Source organism: Maylandia zebra, linkage group LG18 (assembly GCF_041146795.1).
Source record: "Maylandia zebra isolate NMK-2024a linkage group LG18, Mzebra_GT3a, whole genome shotgun sequence".
Classification (NCBI taxonomy): domain Eukaryota; kingdom Metazoa; phylum Chordata; class Actinopteri; order Cichliformes; family Cichlidae; genus Maylandia; species Maylandia zebra.
Window position 1 is genome coordinate 35,830,966 of NC_135184.1, and position 16,591 is coordinate 35,847,556.

A 16,591-nucleotide genomic window follows, 5' to 3' on the forward strand; every position below is an offset into this window, starting at 1 on the left:
AAACACGTCCTTCCTTCATATTTTTACCTAAAAATAGGATGCACCATTGTGACCTTTGACCTCCACATTCTGATCAGTGTAGTTCAGTCCTCGTGGCAGATTAAAGGATCTGTCCAGCTGTGTGAGTAACCTGAACACGGCGAGCACGTGGGAGGTCGTGGCCTATTGTCTCTGTGCTCTCTGCTTGCAGCCGTCTGTCTCAGGCTCATCCCACCCTTCGAGCCATCGACATGTTCACCTTCAGAGGACCTTCTCAGGTTGGAGACAGATTGCTGCTGAAGGCGATAGTGAACAACGCCTTCAGAAACAGGTATCCCAGAACGCTGGCAGAGACGCAGCACTGCAGCTGTGCAGCAGACAGAACCACTGGTTGCATACTGACACGTGTCCTTACTGCAGCATGGAGGTGGGCGTGCGCGCGGAGGCCTACCATGAGGAGGGGCCTAACCGACACATAAACTCCGCCTTCATGACCTTTGAGGTGCTCGATGATGGCGGGAAGCCACGCACATTACCACGGATACGACCTGAACCCCTGGTGAGTTAAACTAACGCTCACAAACGGCTCGTTAGCGTGCTGCATCCATAAAGTGTCTGGATGTGACGCGGCTGTCTGTGATTGGCTAATACTGACTGAAAGACATGAAATCTGCTTCAGAATTTGTGGTATGAAACCGCACTCTGATTGGCTAACAAGGTGTCAGCTATGAACGTTTCACAGCCAGACTCCTGATAACAGCTGATCTTCACCCAAGGTGAGCTCAGAGGCAGCGGTGGGTGACATCAGTGTAGCTGGGTCCGCCTTTTGCACCGCCCGTGGTGCTGATGGATGGATGACTGCGCAGCAGGAAACATGGCCTCTGCGTGCGTTTTCCTTCCTTTGTTTCTGGTGGAAGCGTCACAGCGTCCGTGGCTCACAGGCCTGAGCACGTCCACATGCCCCGTCACTGTGAACGCTGTTATTATGAACTCCATTCAAATGTTGAAATCATGTAAATACAGCATTACTATGATTGTTCCACATTATACACCTGCAGGAAAGCTCGGTCAGGGGAGTGTGTGCTGGTGGGGTTAAAGTGTGGAGCAGTAGATTGACAGGATAATGTTGGTGTCAGCTTCATTCACGCTTCATCTGTGGTGAAGCAGCTTGTGGAGATCGTCCTGTAGGATAAAACACGAGTGTCATAAAGAAGGTGCAGAAACACTCGATTAACCATTAAGCCGTGACGGCTGAGCAGCGATCAGAGCTTCACATCATGTTATCGGTCATAAATCCGTCTGATGGAGCGGCCTCGCTGTAGTCGTGGGTCGTTATCAGCATGAACAAACACCGAGTAATAACACTCCACTCAGTTTGTGCCACAGATTGGTGTACTGGTCATAAACTGGTGCTGGGAATCTGCCCGCTGTGTTACACACTGGTGCCCTCTGCCTGTGTGTCCGTCTCATTTACAGGAAGGACAAAGGAGGTTTCAGGAGGCAACGGCCAGGAAAAAGATCAGGCTGGACAGGTACATGTCTCCAAACAGCCCCTAATGCACCGTCTCTGCAGCTACATCAGCGTTTGTTGTGCAGCTTTGTGCACAGTGCCATCATCCTGATGCAGCATTCCTCTGTGTTTAGGAAGTACATCATTTCCCGCACGCAGGGGGAGGTGCCTCTGTCTGTTCCCTGGGATCCCACCAACCAGGTGAGGAGAAGCTCCACGCCGTCACCTGTACTGCTCACGTTAGTCCTCGTGGACTCACGGGAGAGAAACTTTCTTTATATACATGTGTGTATTACTGTATTACAAATAAGACAACTTGGCACCTTGTTACTAGCAGCTTGTCACAAACACATCATTAGTTCTCATTTCTGCAGCTGAATCTACCGGACATACGGGACATAAAACAGTATTTTTGCACCAATAAGGTGATTTCCACAGCTGCTCGTCAGCTGATGATGATCCTGTCACAGCCTGTGCTTGAGCTGGACACAGTAAACCTTTAATAGTTTTCTCAGCTGAGTCTCTTCACCCACATCAGCGTCTCAGCTGTGTGTCGGTGCTGCGTCGTCACGACTTGTGGGACATGATTTCTGTTTCTTTCTTAAAGGATGTTCAGTGATTTGTTCCACTGCAGTTTGTATGATCTGACCGAGCAGACCTCAGCGTGTTCATGTCGTCCCACTTAGCTCCAAACCTGAGCCACAGTCAGACTCCCGCCGTGCCTGCAGACTGATTTAGTCGACTGAACCTCTGACAGGCCGACGTGTCGCACCGCTGTGCTTCACCTTCACTGCAGATGAGAAATAGTGCTGCAGCAGTTTGTCTTCATTTTGCACCCTTAATACTTACACTGTTAGACGGCGCTGATTCATATATAATAAGTAGTATTTGAATGGCGGGAGGCGGCCTGCTAACGCTGAGCTCTGGAGATGAGTTTGTGGTTCCTGTGTTTGTGCTTCCAGGTGTATCTGAGCTTTAACAACGTCTCAGCTCTGAAGATGCTGGCAGCCAGAAGCAGCTGGCGCCTGAGCTGTGAGAAGGACCAGGTATGTGCGTCTCACTAATGAGCTGTTTGTTTGTGTGAGTCTGCCCATCGGCGCTTTATGTTGTGTTCACAGGTTCAGCTTTACACCCTGGAGCAGAAGTCCATGCTGAGTTTCAAGATTGAATGTGAGGTGGACGTTCCTGCTCACAGAGCCTTTGATTTACTCGCCGAGCTGAGCAACAGGCCGAGCTGGGACTCGCATTACAAGTAAGACTCTGGGACTCGTCTGTTTGCCCGTTGCTACGAGTCAAGTTCAGCGGTTTCTGTGCGCGGCCTGTTTCGACTCGCTGCCTCGGTATTGTTCTCCGATTCCAATGATGGACTTTTCTGAGGTTCAGGGTTAAAAATAAGCGACGTGTGGTTTAGGTTCATGCTGCTCACTTTGCACTGAGGCTGACATGTTAAGGTTAAAGTGACATTAGCTGTGAGGGCCTGTCTGTCTCTTTATTCTCACGTTTACATAAAAGGGGAACGGTGGCTCTCCCCCAGCCGAGCCAGCCTGCAGATGAAGCTCATCCTAGCTGCTTAGATTTGCAGCCTTACGCTTTGCATTGATCTCATGACCAGCAGGTGGTGGAAAGAACGTGGCGAGCAGCTCTTGAACCCAAACTCCCCTCGTCTGTGGAGGAGGCGGAGCTTTGTCTCCGATGCCGTCAACACCGTGGGCCTGTGCTGGTGGAGCAGACCACTGTGGGAAATCCCAGTTTTAAAACAATAACTGGATGTTGTGGATCGGTCACTGAGGTATCGCAGTGCTCAGCTTCCCCTGGAAAGTTATTTTTCACAGAGCTGAAAAGGAGGCGTTAACTCACTGTTGAGAAGATCTGGGCCCCCATTCCATCCTGGCTGTGGGACACCGGACCAGATCTTCACCCTCACAGGACGTCTGGAGAGAGGTTTAGAAGTGCTCTGTAGACTCGGACAACCAGGTACCAGGACGGCGTCTGTGGGGTGTATCGCAGCGGTCCATTTAGAAATGGAGTGAAAGCTGTGGCTGCTCCTCAGTAGGAGGACTCGAGGGTGTGTGACCGATCCTGTGTGTGATATTCACGAACAGGATCTCTAAGTGTAGCTGATGTGAGGAGGGCAGCTTCCTTGTTTTTGCAGATGATGCAGTCCTGTTGGCTTCATCACAGTCTGACCCTTAATAAGGACTGGATGGATGGTTCAGAGGCCGTGGTTCTCCGGTGGAACGTCGCGGCAGGAGTCTGCCCCAAGCGAGGGTTTTTAATACGTTGGATTGTAAGGTGGAGCACGAGCTGTTTATGCAGTGATGTGGAGTTTAGATTTACAACTCCATCTAATATGCTATCATTGCATCAGGCCAGGGAGTTTGCATGTTCCCCCCGCGTCTCCCTGGGTTCCCCCCGCATCCCCCTGGGTTCCCCCTGCGTCCCCCTGCGTCCCCCTGGGTTCCCCCCGCGTCTCCCTGGGTTCCCCCGCGTCCCCCTGGGTTCCCCCCGCGTCCCCCCTGGGTTCCCCCCGCGTTCCCCCTGCGTCCCCCCCGGGTTCCCCCTGCGTCCCCCCTGGGTTCCCCCCGCGTCCCCCTGGGTTCCCCCTGCGTTCCCCCTGCGTCCCCCCTGGGTTCGCCCCGCGTCCCCCTGGGTTCCCCCTGCGTCCCCCCTGGGTTCCCCCCGCGTCTCCCTGGGTTCCCCCCGCGTCTCCCTGGGTTCCCCCTGGGTTCCCCCTGCGTCCCCCTGGGTTCGCCCCGCGTCCCCCTGGGTTCCCCCTGCGTCTCCCTGGGTTCCCCCCGCGTCTCCCTGGGTTCCCCCTGCGTCCCCCCTGGGTTCCCCCTGCGTCCCCCCTGGGTTCTCCCTGCGTCCCCCCTGGGTTCCCCCCTGTCCTCCACAGTCCAAGACATGCAGTTAGTGGGTTGGGTTAACTGGAAACTCTCGTGTTTAGCCCTGCGACCGACTGGCGACCTGTCCAGTGTGTACCCTGCCTCTAAGACGGCTAGGATTGGCTCCACCCCCTGCGACCCTGAGAAGGATAAGCAGCAGAGATGGGTGGAGATCTGGGTGATGTCATCACCAAGCCCTTTGTTATGTAGTTTTCCCCTTCAGTGTCCCTATGCACGAGCTCCACCCCTCAGCTGGTGAAGCACAGAAGCAGCTGTTTGCCTCTGCGTGGATACCTGTGGAGTGAACTGCAGCTTAGTCTTTAAACAGTGCTGCCAGTCCCCTTTTTAACAGTGTGTATGTGTTTCCTCAAACAGGAAGTGCGAGCTGATTCAGCTGGTCGACAACGATGACTTCATATATCGTGTGGTGACTCCATCGGTGCGTCATGGCGCGATGGGATCTCCCACTGCAGCCAATCAGGCAAAAGGGATTCTCCAGGACTTCATCCTGTTGGCCTCCAAAAGGAAGCCATGTGGCAGCGGGTCAGTAGAGCCAGATCCATCCACCTGTGTCCTGCAGGGTTTCCTGATGCGTTCCCTTTCTGTTTTCCTTCAGAGACCCGTATGTCATCGCCCTGCGCTCCGTGTCCCTGCCCACTCACCCTCCCACTGAAGGCTATAACAGAGGAGAGGTTCTGTGTGCTGGATTCACCATACTGGAGACCAAAGACAACAAGTCCCTGGTGAGAAAAGCAGCAGTCGTACATGTGCTCTTATCACAGCTGGCTGTTATTAGTATGTTGTCTTTCTTTCAGATCAGCTACTTTAACCAGGCGTCTCCGGAGGTCCTTCCCTACATCTCCACAGATATTGCCGGCCTGTCCTCCTCTTTCTACCACACCTTCTGCTCCTGCAGCCAGTACTTGACCAGGAACAGACTGTGACAGTGGCAGCAGCCTGTCCGAGGCTCTCCTCAGCACCAGACGCTACTGTGGGGACAGCCTGCTTGGTTTATGTGGCGGGAAGACTTTATGATCATTTCATGGATTGATACAAAGGTCAGCAGTAACAATCGACGTGTTAAGTGAGTAAAATCAGCCGCTGTGTCAGTGACTGAGCTGCTGTTCATGTTTGTAGGTTAAAGGTACATGACTGTAACAGCTGTACAGGTGTGGGCTTGTACTTAATGCAGGTTCATTTTAACACTATAACTGTTTGCTGCAGTTCAACATGACGTGCTGGTTTAAAACATGAATATTCACTTTTTCCACTGAACTACAATAAAGTGCTGTGTTGTATTTTTCCTTGTTTTAATCGAGTGATGGATGATTTTCTTTGTTGTAAACGTTCAAAAATCAGCATTAAAAGTACCAAGTGAGCCTCTGAGAGCACTGATGCCACCTGTGACACTTTAAAGACACATTTATGGATGCAAATAATGCAGTGCTGCAGTCAGTAAGAGAGGCGGGCTGCATGTGAAATGTTAGCTGCAGCAGGAGAGTGTTTCATACGTGTTCAGCTGCTGCTGAATCACAAACCTCGGACAGGCTCACACAGGCTAAGAGGCTAATTCTGGTTTTGGACTTGGTTCCTTTAATAGAATTTATTATGAATTTTATAATAATCATTGAATCATATATATACAGTATAATGATGTTAACTTCAGCAACCCAAAGCAGCAGCATTTATATACACACTGAGACTCTGTGGTGACTATAAAAGCACATTTAAACCTGCTCTCAGCCCACACGTGCTCTGATCACTGAGGTAGAATATACAGGCTTCTGCTTGCTCTGCCTGCACGCTGTGCACGGAGCTCCTTCACCACAGTGACAGCTGCACCACCTTTCTTTGTGTCCACCTCAATTATAAAGTCGTATTTGTCCATCATTCCCAGTAAAGCATAAAGCTGCTCCTGCCCCGTGGGCAGCGAGGCTGCATTCAGGTGTAGAGCCACCCTCTGTGACACCGCCGCTGGGATCCGAGGAGGCCATCTGTGCTCAGCCAGGACTACAGTGACGTATGGAAACAGGCGCTCGACTGTGGACACAAAGACCTGGAGCAAAGAGAAGGACGACTATGAAACAGCCTAAAATGACACGTTTCCATCGTCTAACTGGATCGGCACTGGACATTGTTGGAGTGAACTTGAGCTTGGCTGACCAAGCCTGAGCAGCTAAAAAGCCTTCATGACGAACAGAGGATTGCATTTGCTTGGGGACCGTCTGACAAACATGCAGCTTATACAACTGTTCTCTCTGTGGGGGTGTGATAGTTTCCCAGCCAGGGTGGACCCTCGAGGAGGCTCCAACATTTACACCTGCTCGATTCTAGTTGGATGGATTTCCAGCCAGGTGTGTTAAACGTGACATGCGTCTGCTCTGTTCTTTATTAACGTATTGTCTGCAGACACTGCTTCGGGGGGATCAGATGTGCTTACTGCTGTGCTGTCGCTGCTCTGTAAGCCCTCCATGCTGATCCACACAGGCCTGTGGAGCTCGTCGGCCCCGTAGGCTGACTGCAGCAGGTTAAGAGAAGCCTCCAGCAGCTGCTGACTCTGGACCCTCAGGTAAATTCCCCAGGAGGTATCAGCAGCCTGCCCAAGGGTCTGAATAACATCCTGAGAACACACACATGATTGGCCTTAATAAAAATGTAACCTGGCTGGTGGTTGGCTGGTGATCTACAGATATACCTGCAGTGTGAGGAGCTCTGAGCTCCTTCCAGAACCTTCTACCAGAAGGACTCCAGGTCGACTGCTGTCAGAGGTCACACGAACGACCAGCATCCCGCTGCCCCCACCTGTTAGTGAAACAGAGTATCAGTGTGACTTTAAGGTGGTGCGACAGCAGCATGTGCAGGTTTACAGTTTGACATCATCAGGATGAACAGCTGATCTGTGACATGCTGCATTATCATGAGGTGATGAGGAGACCGCAGCTGTGAAGGGACGGACAGGCTGTGACCACGACTGATACTCAAAGGGCCAAATGTTAGCCGCACCTCTGCAGCAGTCACTTCCCCGTTGTCCAACACGCCGCCTCGGTCCACTGCGGCTTCAAACACTGATTTCTGATCAAGCAGCTGTGCTCTGTATTCTCTGCTCAGCACAGCTGTGAACACTTCTGGCGCTTTCATTTCTACCAAAACAACAGATAGTTTGCGTTTTTCACAATTGTTACTGTAACGGTCAAAATCCCAGGACATCAGCTTTTCTGCCACCAAGAGTCACTAAGAACATCATCCTGATGACCGATGTGAACGAAAGGTTCAGCTGCCACATGACTTCAGTGCATACAGCAAGTTCACTTTAAAAATACCTTGAGAAAAAACTCACGAGGGATCTCTGAATGCTTCGTGGCACAAATGAGGCAGTTTCTTGGTGTTTCTGGCGACAGTGCCCCGCTGTCATTCATGATGTTACCACCAGATGTCGCTAGCATATGTAAAGTACAACTTTGAGAGCGTGCTTTGCCCGGGCGTTTCAGTCTGGCCCGTTAAAATCAGGTTATAAACCCTGAGGTGTAAAACCTGCCTGAAAGCTGACGGAGCAGGGAGGCCCGGCCGGTGACGGGGAGCAAAGGCACAGCCAGGCGGTTCATGAGGTCTGAGCTGTAACCTGGGTGGAGAAACTCCATCAGATCTCCTCCAGGATAGAACCTCCTCACGCTGTCCTGCTTACCTGTGAACACACACAATGAACCAGGAAGAACTAAACAGAAGCAAACTCTTCATCTCAGAAGAAGCTTAAACAAATGCACACAATGAGCAGAAGGTTCAGTTTCCAATGATTTTTCATGTAGTTTTCTAATAATGTTTTTCTTTAGTCTTCAACAACAGTCAGAACTCACTGAAAACAAATCTGTTGATTTGAATAAATCACACACACACAATTATTATTTTACCCAAACATAGTCTGTGTAAGTCTGCTCCATATGAACGCTCCTCACCTACAGCCTGCTTAAATTCTGACAGCGTGGGTTCATATATGTCATAGTAGACTTGCCACGGGTGGGTGTTGTCACGGACAAACAGCAGGTCGCTGACGCTGGGGTTAACAGAGCCCTGCCACAAAGTCAGGCTGAACCTAGACACAAAACATGACAGTCAGTCTGTGGCGCTCATGGGCAGCGAGCAGCCCCCAGTTACTGGTTTGATTAGCAGATTTCCAGTCATTGCCATAGTAAACGTGGAAGTTATCTGTTACCGCGGTGACTGGTTGAGGAGCCAGCTCAGGTGCTGCCAGCCGCTGCGAACCAGCATGGCGTGGACTGGGAACGTCACCTAAGAGACGAAACGTTGACCAGTCAGCTCTGCCGTTCTCCGACACCTCAGAGCGTTCTCATCCCAGCACGCAACACACCGACGATTTGTCCCAGGCGTGTTGGGATGGGAGCGTGTTGAACTGGGACCACTGAAACCTGGATTCACACTTACCCTTTGAGGTACGTCTTTGATCATGTTGTACATTTCTTCCACCGTGGCTCTGGAGTAGGTTTCGTTTGTGAGCTGGTGAATATAGAGGACCTAAAGAAATAAAGCACATACAGCTGTTATTCAGTCAAAAATATAAACCATGTGTTTACCATCTCCACTGTGGAGGCCAGGCCTCCATCACTCTCCATGATGGGATGGCATGTTGCTGCAGGATGCTGTGGTAGCCATGCTGGGTCAGTGTGCCTTCAGTTTAAATAAATCTCCACCAGTGTCACCAGTAAAGCCCCCCACACCAGCAAACCATCAACCCCATGCTTCACAGTGGGAACCGTGCATGTAGAGACCATCGTTCACAAAGTGGAACCAAAGTTCTCCAATTTGGACTCATCTTGTGTTTCTTGGCCCAAACAAATCTCTGCTTGTTGCTTTTCCTTAGTCGTGGTTTCTCAGCAGCTATTTGACCATAAAGGCCTGATTTGTACAGTCTCTACTCTACTCAGATGTGTCTCTACTCTGTGTGACATCTATCTGGGCTCTAATCTGAGCTGCTGTTAACTTGTGATTTCTGAGGCTGGTGACTCGGATGATTGTATCCTCAGCAGCAGAGGGACTCCTGGTCTTCCTTTCCTGGGGCGTCCTCATGTCAGACAGTTTCATCGTAGTCTTGATGGTTTTTCTGACTGCACTTGGGGACACATTCAAAGTTTCCGACTGACTGACCTTCAGCTCTTACAGTAATGATGGGCTGTTGTTTCTCTTTACTTAGCTCATTGGTTGTTGCCATAATATGAATTTCAACAGTTGTCAAATAGGTTGGTACACAGCTAACAGCCCTGACTTCTGCACAACACGACTGATGGTCCCAACACCACCAATGAACCCTGACAGGCTCACCTGTGAGGTGAAACCATCTCAGGTGACGACATCATGAAGCTGAGAGAAGGCCGCAGCTCTGTCAACAAAACAAAGGGCGGCTACTCACAGGACTCTAAATGTATTTTAGAGTTATCATTGTTTTCTTTGCTACATAATTCCATATATCTTGCTTTGATGTCTTCAGTATCTACAGTGTAGAAAGTAGTAGAAATAAAGAGAACCATGAAATGAGAAGGTGTCCAAACTCTTGATGGGTGATGCATGTCAACATTAATTCAACTGTCTTTAATTTTAGGGATCACAGGAACATAAAAGCTGTTTTGTCTACTTTAGCTCAAAGGATCTTTTTGAAGCTCAAAGTTCTTCTTCCAGCTTTGAATTCTCTCATAAATGTCAGTTCAGGATTCCTTGAGTCTCTTCCTGTTTCTGACAGGAACATTCCCAGAACCTCGTCACATGCCTGGTATAATGGTTCAATGGGGTTCTTACTGCGAGCGTGCCATACCTTCCACCCAGGAGACAAAGTCACATCTGGAAACTTGTCCTGAATGAGTTCCAAAAACCTGAAAAAAGAGGGAGACATAAACATGGACTGATTCTTACGTAGCACTTTCCTGCTCTCCCAAGTCTCCACACCACACTCACCCAGTCACTTTCTTCTAAGCTTTTTAGTGCTTCCTAACTACATTCGTGCTGAGATCGGAGAGCGACCTGGGGCTAGTATCATGCCCAGGGACACTTGGCATGCAGACTGGAGGATCCAGGGATCGAACCACCAACCTCCCGATCAGTCTTTAGATGTTAGACATTTTCCCTTCCTAATTCTGAACTCTGTCCAAGGGTCTGTGTCCGGTCTAGCTGGATTTCATACCTGCTTCCATTGACTGGAGCTACAAAGCTTGGGACGTTGGGGCCTCTGAGGATGTCTGCATTCAGCCACACAGGTCTGTTTATTCCCTTGTTGCTTTCCTTTTGTTTAAGCAGGTCCAGTGACAAACCCACTGATTCCAGAGCCTTAAAGTCCAACTTGATGCCTGCAAACGAACACGCCTTTAAAAACTGTGATCAGATGGACTTTCTGTGGAAACAGTTCTGATCTGTACCTTTTCCAGAAGCCAGTACAGCATCTAACCATTCGTCGAGAGTGTTGTCACTATATATGTCGGGAGGGTGTGCCATGATCGGCACTGGCTTTTCATCAGGGGTCCCATAACCCATGAGAGTGACGTCAGCTTCCAAGATCATGGTGTCACCTGGAAAGATGACAGGAGGCGGTGCTTGTTTTGTCTGTACCTGACTGTAGGTTCAGGCACCGACACCATCAAATAATGCAGTGTTGTCTGTGTGAGTGTTTTTACCCATGAGCGCTTTGTACATGTCCTCCTTGCTGTTGGCTCGGTGAAACCACGTAGCCAAAAGGCCGTCCGCTTCACTGATGTTCCCCGTCTGCACCAAGTACTCCAGCATGTCTCCACCAGAGAACGAGGCAGAAGACGGAGCTGAGGAACACGATTGGACAGCAAGACAGTGACGGAGTCATAGGTACGTAGTCCCTGTCACAGCAGAACTGGGAGCTTTCAGCTAAAACAGCCGACGGTGTGTTTGGGGAGGCTGCTCTTTGTTGGGAGAGCAGCTTGTTTAAAGTTCATTCATTTCTTCAGCTTAAAGATTCTGTCAGCTGAAGCGAGACAGATGGGATTTGGCTTTTAAAGAAGGTTGCAGATACTCATGAAGGCAAGGCAAGTTTATTTGTATAGCACAATTCAACAACAAGGTGATTCAAAGTGCTTTACAGAGACATTAGAAACAAGAACAAATAAAAAGCATGATTTAAAATTGATTAAAACAAGCAAGCAAACAAACAAACAAACAAACAAACAAACAAACAAACAAACAAACAAACAAACAAAACAGTATATAAAATCAAAACAGATAAAATCAGTAGTTAAATGTTAGTTTTGAAATTTAAGCTTAAAGTGTGGATTTGGTGCTTTATTCAAATGCAGCTGAGAACAGGTGAGTCTTCAACCTGGATTTAAATAAACTGAGTGTTTCAGCTGATCTGAGGCTTTCTGGGAGTTTGTTCCAGATATAAGGAGCATAAAAGCTGAATGCAGCTTCTCCGTGTCTGGTTCTGACTCTGAATGCTTTTTTCTTAGTGTCTTTTTTAAAGAAGCTACTGTCACATATTACTCAAAGAGACCAAGGTCTAACAGCACAAAACACATCGTGTAACATTATCTTTGTTACACATTTCATGTCAGTTGATTCAAAAGTCACACAGTTCAAAGCAGCCGTGTACTTTTTGTCCACATGACTATGGTCCTGTCATAAGACCAGAAGCCAAATGATGAGCACTCATGCATCATGGCATTGCAATGAGCTGCAGTATGATATCAAATGAACTTCCATCCATCCGTCCATTTGCTTCCGCTTATCCTTTTCAGGGTCGCGGGGGGCGCTGGAGCCTATCCCACCTGTCATAGGGCGAGAGGCGGGGTACACCCTGGACAGGTCGCCAGTCTGTCGCAGGGCCAACACACAGGGACAGACAACCATTCACACTCACATTCACTCGCACATTCAAACCTAGTGGCAATTTGTATTATCCAATTAACCTATCCCCACAAGCTGCATGTCTTTGGACGGTGGGAGGAAGCCGGAGTACCCGGAGGGAACCCACGCAAACACGGGGAGAACATGCAAACTCTGCACAGAAAGACCCCGGCCTGATGGTGGAATTGAACTCAGGACCTTCTTGCTGTGCGGCAACCACCGTGCCACCGTGCTGCTCAGATCCAATGCAGAGAAAATGCTTTGAAGGCCACAGGTGCTGCAACCAGCTCCAGCTGGACTCTGATATTATTGCAGTTGTATATAATACAGTATATAAGTACAAAGTACTGTGAAATGTACCTCTGGTGATGAGTAATAAATACATTTACTCAGGTATGTTTCATCATCTGGATCATAAACAAAGTTGCATCATTGTTTTATCATATAAATCGTACATATTGTAAAAATGTACCTGGCGTCTTAGTGAGCAGCACAACAGGTACAACGATGACAGTCAGCAGCACGATGAGCACAACAGCCACAGACGACATTATCAGCAGTCGTTTGGGCAGCACGCCACGCTTCTTTGGGCCTCGCTCCACTCGCTGGTCGTCAGCCTCGGGCTCCATCCTGTGGGGATACACGATTAATGCTCGTCGGTCTATTCTGTGTTAGAAGCAGCATTTCAGCATGTTGTAGAGGTTTACCTGACCTCACACATGCATGTCTCACAAGTGTACATGCTGCTTCATCCATTTTATTAAAGAGCAACTGATTTGTCTCCAACCTGTTTTGCTTTCCTTCTGATCCTCCAGCAGTTCGTTCATCTCTCCTTTTGTCCTCTCCTGCCATTCTCACACGTCTCCTGTCTAGGTTCAAATGTCTAAGAAGTCGGAGACCTCAGGGAGCGCTCGCTCTTCTTTTATACGATCCTTTATCTCAGGTGCAGAGAACAGTTTTCCTTCTGATAAGGCGCACACACTCTTCAGTGTCCACTTGCTGCCTGACGAGCTGTGAAGCTCTTCTGTTATGTAATCTTCACTGTTCTGGGATTACAACACACCTTGTAACAAATCTCCCTCTACATATTTTGTCCGTGTTTGGAAGAATTGTGCATTACTCCACAGTGCCACACGGAAACATGGGAGGGATTATGGCATGAACATTTTCACATTTCTACAAACATGTTACTTCCCACAGGTTCGTGTGTCAGCCATCTGTCTCATAGTTACAGCACTGGTTCCCAAACTTTTTCTGCTGCGCCCCCTTTGTTTTACAAGAAAAATGTTTGCAAATACAAGTAATCTGCAATAAATTACAGGCAGTAAGAAAATAAACTACTAACTCTTTTACGCTGCGTCCGCACCTACACGGGTGTTTCTGAACACGCAGCTGTTTCGTCCACGTAAACGGCGTTTTCACAGAAAACTGGGATTTTTTAAAACCCTTTGTGTTTACGTGTGGACGAGGAATACAGAGTTTGTCACGCAACGTCAAAGGTATGCGCCTTTTTTCACGTCACGCTGTGGCCACGTTATTGTTTACATGAGATGAATGCCAGAATAGGGAGGATGGAGCAGGTTTAAGTTTATTAGATTGATCAGTGTTGCTGAACTATGAAATATTTTTTGCATACAGGTCTAACAGAATAGCTTTAGTGTTGTTGGTTATTTAAACTTGAGTATGAACTTATACAAAATGCAGCAAGATATTAAAAAACAGTTTTATTGATTAAAAACACTATATCGGATTCATATCAGTATCGGCAGATATCCAAATTTATGATATCGGTATCGGACATAAAAAGTGGTATCGTGCCATCTCTAGTCACTATTGGCGACTCCAATAGGGTTACCTGTCAACTGTGGTGTATGTATGTATGTATGCATGTATGTATGGTGAAAGTCCCTCTTTTTGCTCCTCCCCTCACCTGTGGATGGACGGTGCTGTTACCGTGGTGACAGCTTGGATGTGTTTCAGTCCTGCCTGGTTATCACTGCAGGAATCTTTCACATTTATTACAGGTAATAACTCTGATTTTTCTGTGTGTTATGAACTAAATGTATCCTGATACACACAGAGATGGATGAGCAGAGGTCACATGATGAAGAACAAACATGGAGTCTTTGATTGATTTAGATATTTATTGATGAATGCAAACAAACCTGACACTGAACCATCGTCCAGCAGAACAAACCTGATCACATGACCTGCTGACCCAAACAGTGCAAAGCTCCATGGCAACAACAACAAACAGCCTCACATATGTTAACAGAGGCTGTTAGAAGCACAGAGTCTTTACAGTCTTTCTCCTGTTTGGACACAGATCTCTGCACATCTTCATCACAGTTCCTCACAGACGTGCAGAGTGTGTGGATATCAAAGCTAAGTTTCCACCATGTTTGTAGTCTGTACTGGGACTCATGGAGCATCTCTCTATGAGCACTCAGTGCTTTAAACAGTGAGTCCCAGTTTAACCAGCAGCCTTCACACCACACATCACACAGACATGGAAACTTCAAACCTCAGACTGAAGACACCATCAGAAATAAACAGATTGTGATGAAGATGAAGAACTGGACCAGTTTGCTGTGGTTTCTTCTGTTCCTGTCAGAAATAAGAGTCTGGCAGCACTTTGCTCTCCTTCCACATGTTTAAGGAGGAAGTGAAGAAGAGCGAGTGAGTCGTCTTCCTCTGTGGGCCCAACATCAGGCAGCAGCCACGTATTTTTAAAAACCCAGCACACTGCTTCAGAAACACTGAGTCAGGTGACCAGAGTCATGTGATCAGTGAGGTCTTCACTCAGGACGTCACTGCTTCAGGACCTGATTCAGAGGTTTATAAGGACGTGGATCATTGGTGCTGATGTTGTGTGAGAGCTGGTGAACCATGGGGAACATAAATAACAACCAGGCCATCAGCAGTTCTACCCCCAGCTCTAAAACCTACATAATACACTATACATATAGTTATATAGGTTATAGTATGTTGTATATACACGTAGCTGAAGCAGTTTCATTTGTAGCTTCACGCTGCACTTCACATGTTTGTCCACCAGATGGCAGCACAGAGGCCTGTGTTGGAAAGCTTTGAGTAACCAACCAGGAAATATCTGTGTGTAAAAACAGCAACACAAGAATCCAGGATGAAGACAAGAAACTCAAAGCTCACAAAACAGGTGGAGCTAATTTTGTGACGTGTTTCTGTAAAAACACCACAGAAGTGAATCATCAAAGTTTCCATGTGAGCTGATGATGCTGCTGCAGAGTTTCTGTGAACCTCCTGTGACCCCGCCTCCTCATACAGAGACATCTGATTGCTCTTCAAACTGCATCACGTGGACACATGTGATTGTGTGTTGTATTGATCCCAATGCTGGTATCAGTCCTGGATCAATAACACTGGATGGATGCGTTCAGCATGGAGCCCTGAGCTGTGTTACAGACAAACATGGAAACTGACAGGTCTGTGTCATTCACAGTCTGTAACACTTCTAAACAACAGAGGCTGACCCAAGTGCCTCAGAGCCAGGCACGCTCACATCACAGCTCTCTAAATAAGCCAGTTTCAAAATAAGAGCTGAAAGCTGTGTTTGCTTGTGTTGGCTTATTATTGTGGAGACTAACATTCAGTGATCATGTGTTCAGACTCATAATGATTACTCTCAGAAATCCTGATCTTTGTATTTACTGTGTGTTGGATCAATAACTGAGATTCATGGTATCACACAGCTGTGCTGCTGCTGATGTCAGCACATCTGGAACAATACGAGGTATCTGCTAGCAGACTGAGCAGGACGTGAGACCTGTGGACTGTTTAAAGCTGTCCCTCCACAGCTCACTCAGACCTGATCCACACCTCAGTGATATTCTCTGACTTCCTCAGTAGAGACAGAAACCATTCAGATCTGGGACCATCAGCTGACTGATGATGTCACACAGACTGTGTTTTTCAGGAACAGTGATTCTGATGTGAGCCTGCTAGCTGACAGCAGACCTGATGAAAGCACATGTTCACATCTGTGAGGACAGACTGGACTCTTTGACTGCACCTTGGTTCTCCTCAGAGGTCTGTACAGGAGCATGTCCACCCCCACTGAAGATCTCAGTCACTGTGAAACATAGAAAGCTGCTTGTGTGGCCTCTGCCTCACATGTAGATACAGCTACAGGTTTCTCTGTCAGTCAGACTGAAACAGTGTCCTGATGCTGCATCATTCAGCTCTGTGCCCCAGTCAGCATCACTGGGAGCTACCAGTGTTTCTGCCCTTTTCCTGTAACACTACACTCAGCACAGGCTCAGCTGGTATCCAGTGTTGGACTTTGGCTTCAGCTGCTGTGATAGATCCT

The 16,591-nt window shown here is 48.2% G+C and overlaps 2 protein-coding genes across 6 annotated transcripts in view; one reads left to right on the forward strand and one right to left on the reverse strand.

Annotated features, from left to right (window-relative positions):
- acot11a (acyl-CoA thioesterase 11a) overlaps nt 1–5,672 on the forward strand; it is a 16,272-nt gene extending 10,600 nt beyond the window's left edge. For 3 of the 5 annotated variants that reach the window (XM_076876958.1, XM_076876961.1, XM_076876959.1), the window contains 9 exons: nt 191–310; nt 400–538; nt 1,456–1,511; nt 1,624–1,690; nt 2,452–2,535; nt 2,608–2,741; nt 4,750–4,917; nt 4,991–5,117; nt 5,190–5,672. In XM_076876958.1, the coding sequence (XP_076733073.1) occupies nt 191–310; nt 400–538; nt 1,456–1,511; nt 1,624–1,690; nt 2,452–2,535; nt 2,608–2,741; nt 4,750–4,917; nt 4,991–5,117; nt 5,190–5,318 (1,024 nt within the window). In that variant the 3' untranslated portion in view covers nt 5,319–5,672. The remainder of the gene's footprint in view (nt 1–190; nt 311–399; nt 539–1,455; nt 1,512–1,623; nt 1,691–2,451; nt 2,536–2,607; nt 2,742–4,749; nt 4,918–4,990; nt 5,118–5,189) is intronic. The other 2 variants (XM_076876960.1, XM_076876962.1) reach the window with 2 other exon arrangements.
- Nucleotides 5,673–5,944: 272 nt separating this feature from the next.
- LOC112434146 (uncharacterized) overlaps nt 5,945–16,591 on the reverse strand; it is a 45,466-nt gene continuing 34,819 nt past the window's right edge. The window contains exons 10-21 of the mRNA XM_076876957.1: nt 12,716–12,873; nt 11,046–11,186; nt 10,791–10,940; nt 10,559–10,721; nt 10,193–10,250; nt 8,812–8,901; nt 8,582–8,658; nt 8,280–8,461; nt 7,910–8,056; nt 7,070–7,176; nt 6,815–6,994; nt 5,945–6,430 (exon numbers count right to left, since the gene is read on the reverse strand). Coding sequence (XP_076733072.1) covers nt 6,134–6,430; nt 6,815–6,994; nt 7,070–7,176; nt 7,910–8,056; nt 8,280–8,461; nt 8,582–8,658; nt 8,812–8,901; nt 10,193–10,250; nt 10,559–10,721; nt 10,791–10,940; nt 11,046–11,186; nt 12,716–12,873 — 1,750 coding nt within the window. The 3' untranslated portion in view covers nt 5,945–6,133. The remainder of the gene's footprint in view (nt 6,431–6,814; nt 6,995–7,069; nt 7,177–7,909; nt 8,057–8,279; nt 8,462–8,581; nt 8,659–8,811; nt 8,902–10,192; nt 10,251–10,558; nt 10,722–10,790; nt 10,941–11,045; nt 11,187–12,715; nt 12,874–16,591) is intronic.